The 3821-nt window shown below is 31.9% G+C and overlaps 1 protein-coding gene across 1 annotated transcript; it reads right to left on the bottom strand.

Moving 5' to 3' along the window:
- Nucleotides 1-1200: 1200 nt before the first annotated feature.
- Nucleotides 1201-2702, bottom strand: LOC131627214 (zinc transporter 8-like). Its single transcript, XM_058898056.1, has 3 exons — nt 2069-2702; nt 1812-1961; nt 1201-1705 (listed from the first exon to the last, which is right to left on the bottom strand). The coding sequence occupies exons 1-3, from the start codon at nt 2678-2680 to the stop codon at nt 1400-1402; spliced, it is 1068 nt and encodes a 355-aa protein (XP_058754039.1). The 5' UTR covers nt 2681-2702; the 3' UTR covers nt 1201-1399.
- Between the last annotated feature and the right edge of the window lie 1119 nt (nt 2703-3821).

The raw sequence follows: 3821 nt of genomic DNA, 5'->3' as shown, positions 1-3821 counted from the left end.
CTTTCCAAATTTCTGTTGCAGACAAGTTATTTGTATGGAGGTCATAGAGACGATCAAACAACAAATTCAGAATATGTCCACGACATAGCAATTCGTCCTCCTTACGTTTCTTGTGCTCCTTCTTGAGTTCTTCGGAGTCATTCTTTGTTGGTTCAGGAATCCGTGTTAAGTCAGGATTTAAGACATAGTGAACCTTCAGGGAAGTCAATAGGAATGTCATCTTGTCTTGTCATATGGTGTTGTTGGTTCCATCAAAGCGATTCAACTTGACAAGGTCTTGGTTCATAACTTTGATGCTTGAAACTGCAACGTCTAAAACCATTGTGTAAATACTTTTAAGACTGTAAAATATTTCGGTAAAGTTAAATGATTCAGGTCTGAATCGTGAATGGAGTCACTTTTCTTAAAAGTATTTCAAGCATTCTTTTAATTGTCTTAGAGTTTGAAAAACAAGAATACCCAGGATAATTCAGTCTCTCAATCGATTATGCACAAAATTGGTGAAGAAATCAAATGCAAGGAAGAGTGTCTGGAATAATGAACAAGATGTACGAATTGAATGAATTATTTTTGAATTTTGAATAATGTATTTATAGGCCATGCATGTGTTGTTTCACAGGTTTGCAACTCTTGATGAAACAACACCTTTTCAGCATAAGATTACAATGGTTCATGAAGTATTGTATATTTTGAATTTGAAATTTAAACTTTTAGTAGCTTGAAACAAATTTAACGGCAATTTTCACTAGTGGATATTTAGTGCAAAACTGGACCAAAATTTCCTTCTAACATATTAAACACAAATTCCACTAATGGACGGTTAGTGCAAAAATTGACCAAAATTCATTTAGACAAATTTAAAGGCAATTTCCACTTTTGTCTATATAGAACACTTTTATCCTATTTAACTTTTTCATATTTAAACACAGCATGGGCATTAATTTTCATTAATTTCCGACAGAAACCTCATTTCCCCATTTGGGTAATAAGTAATAACCATTGAAAGCCAAGAACACATGTTCATATTGCCAATCTTCTCAGCTAACTAAGGTTCTCCTCTCCTTTGGGACACCACAAAAATCAATAACAACGCATAATACTATGGTGAAGACAAGATAATATGGACTCTGGTGGTCATAAATCATAAAGGCAAAGTCAACTTCTCTGCTACAAAACTAGAATATATTGCAGTTTCACCCAACTTGACGTTGAAGTTGTTTTAGTAAATTGAAGCTAGTTGAACTTGATTATGTAATTCTAGATTAGATTGTTTGGATTTGTTGTAGCTAGGTTATAGAATTTGACAAAAACACGCCAAAACAGTTCTATTAAAATATAATTTTACAAAAAGAGACATTGATTCCTTATAGAAAAATTAAACTAAAAATTATATAAACCTCTAAGCCCATTTGGCTATAAGAGACATAGCACCAGCTCCTAATAGAAGCGATACATTGCACCCTAATCGAAGTTTACCACTCTTTTGCATCCTTGGGTTCATAAAATCAGCAGCAAGAAGATCTACAAGTGCCATATAAATTAAGATACCAGCTGAAGCTGCATTGAAGATTCCTTCAACTATAAGGGCTGTTGGACTGTTCTCATCATAAACACTAGTGATCCCTATGCCAATTCCTATTCCAATTGGAGTTGTCAAAGCAAAGAATAATCCCATGACCATAATAGATAGATTCTTGAAATTTGCCTGCAATAGTTGCACATAGTTATTGAATTTCCTATTCAGTGAATCAAAAACATTTTTATATATGTTTATGTTTAAGATACGTGACATGATGTAGGACAAAAAGTACCTGAGTTATGCAACTTCCAAGTCCCATGCCTTCAAAGAATTGATGAAAAGTCAATGCACCTACTAGTGGTCTTATGGTCTTAGGACTCTCTGAAGCACCAAGAGAAATTCCTATTATAACCGAGTGAACAATAATCCCCAACTCCAATACCTATAACAAAATCAAAACAATCCATCACAATCAATTTAACCTAAAAGTTAAGCATAAATCAATCAATAAGATATCATAAAATAAATAAATTTGTAGTATATTATTACCTGTGATATAACCCTATGACGAAGAAGTTCTGATGATGTATCCAAAGAAACATGGCCATGAGCATGGCCATGTGAGGCATGAGTATGAACATGCACACGTCCTTCATGCTCAGCATCCTTCTCCACATCTGTATCATTTTCGACTTGTTTCGGTGTCTTCTTAGAGGACTGATTTTGAAAATAAGAAGTAGCGTAAGTCTCCACCATAAGAGTCCCCATAGCAGTGCACATTGCCACAAAACCTGTGAAAGGAAAATCACCCCAAGGATGTTCCTTCAAACAAGGTGAAGTAAGATTCTCAAAAGCATCAGGAAGCACATGAATGAAAGCGGTGGATAATATCACACCAGCAGCAAAAGCTTTGATGACAAAAAATATATCTTTTTCAGGACTCAAAGCTGGTATCAGTTTTCCAAGAAGTGGTATACAAACACCGATTGCACTTGCCACCATTATAGATATTAAAGCTGTTATTTTGTAACGTAGGGCTTTGGCTATGTTTCTATCCTCATCTTCTTCATCACAAGTGCACTCTGCAGATACTAGAGTTGGGATTATAAAGAGGATCAAGATAGAAAAAACAGATAGTTTAATATTAGTTTTGAATCCCATTTGAATAACAACAACAGCGAAAAAAAACTAGGTAGATGAAGAGAGTGTGTATAGTGAACTAGTGATATTATGATTTTATATAGTTAGATTAAGTGAATGTTAGGGTTTGGAAATAGAAATTGTTTGACACTAGAATTTTAGGTCATAATTAGCCCGAAATTACGACAACATAATGGATTTTATTTTACAGTTTTAGACTAAAAGTGTGTTAATATGTCGATATATAAGACTAATAGTAATAGAAAAGTTTTTGTTTAAATATGTAAAGTCAATTAGCCATAAGGAAAATTTATGTTATTATGACAACACTTATTACTGAATGACAATATTTTTTTTTTTAGTAAGCAAGAGGAACTTTATTTATTTTCATCGAAAAGAATGATAAGTGATGATATTTGTTTTGATTTTTTTTAACCAAAAGATTGCAATTACCAACCAAAAAAAAAGTCAAATACTTTCAATTATAATATTTGAAATTGTAAAATCATTTATAAATTTAACTTGTACAAATCAAAATTAAAACTGTTTTATCTAAAAATTATATATTTAATCAAATCACACCAAATAGTGAGTAATAAATAACTTCAGAAAATTGCATCGGTGTGATTTGATTTTGAATTTTTTAAAGTATAAAATTTTATTAGAATCCATAAACACAATTAAATCATAGGCCATTCGGTTGGAAAAAAAAAAACAGAGGTCATTAAAAAAAATCAATCAAATCACATGATATACTGTTTCCATAACTTCCATTTAAATAAAAAAAAAAACTTAAGTTAAAAGCACAATTTGAGCAAAAATCCTCTTTGACCAAAATATATAGAAATTAGTCCACAAAAAAGTAAATAGGACTGCAAAGAGGACCATTCCACATGATAACAAAAATCTAAAAATGACCCAACAATACTAATAGCAATTAAATGTTGGTCAACTCTTTTGAGCTCACATCTTGAAAGGGGTAAAAGATAAAGGTAGAATGACATCAAATATAGGATTGCGAGTTTGAATATACGACATCTTATTTGTTCATCTTTAATAAGGTGAACTCAAATCACTAGACTACTTATCCAAAAAAAAAAATACAAAGGCATGATGTTGAATTTTATCCCCCTCGAATTTTCTATCTAGTTCTCATTTAATT

This window comes from Vicia villosa, unplaced genomic scaffold, assembly GCF_029867415.1.
Source record: "Vicia villosa cultivar HV-30 ecotype Madison, WI unplaced genomic scaffold, Vvil1.0 ctg.000352F_1_1_1, whole genome shotgun sequence".
NCBI lineage: Eukaryota > Viridiplantae > Streptophyta > Magnoliopsida > Fabales > Fabaceae > Vicia > Vicia villosa.
This window is presented reverse-complemented; position numbering and strand designations above follow the sequence as displayed.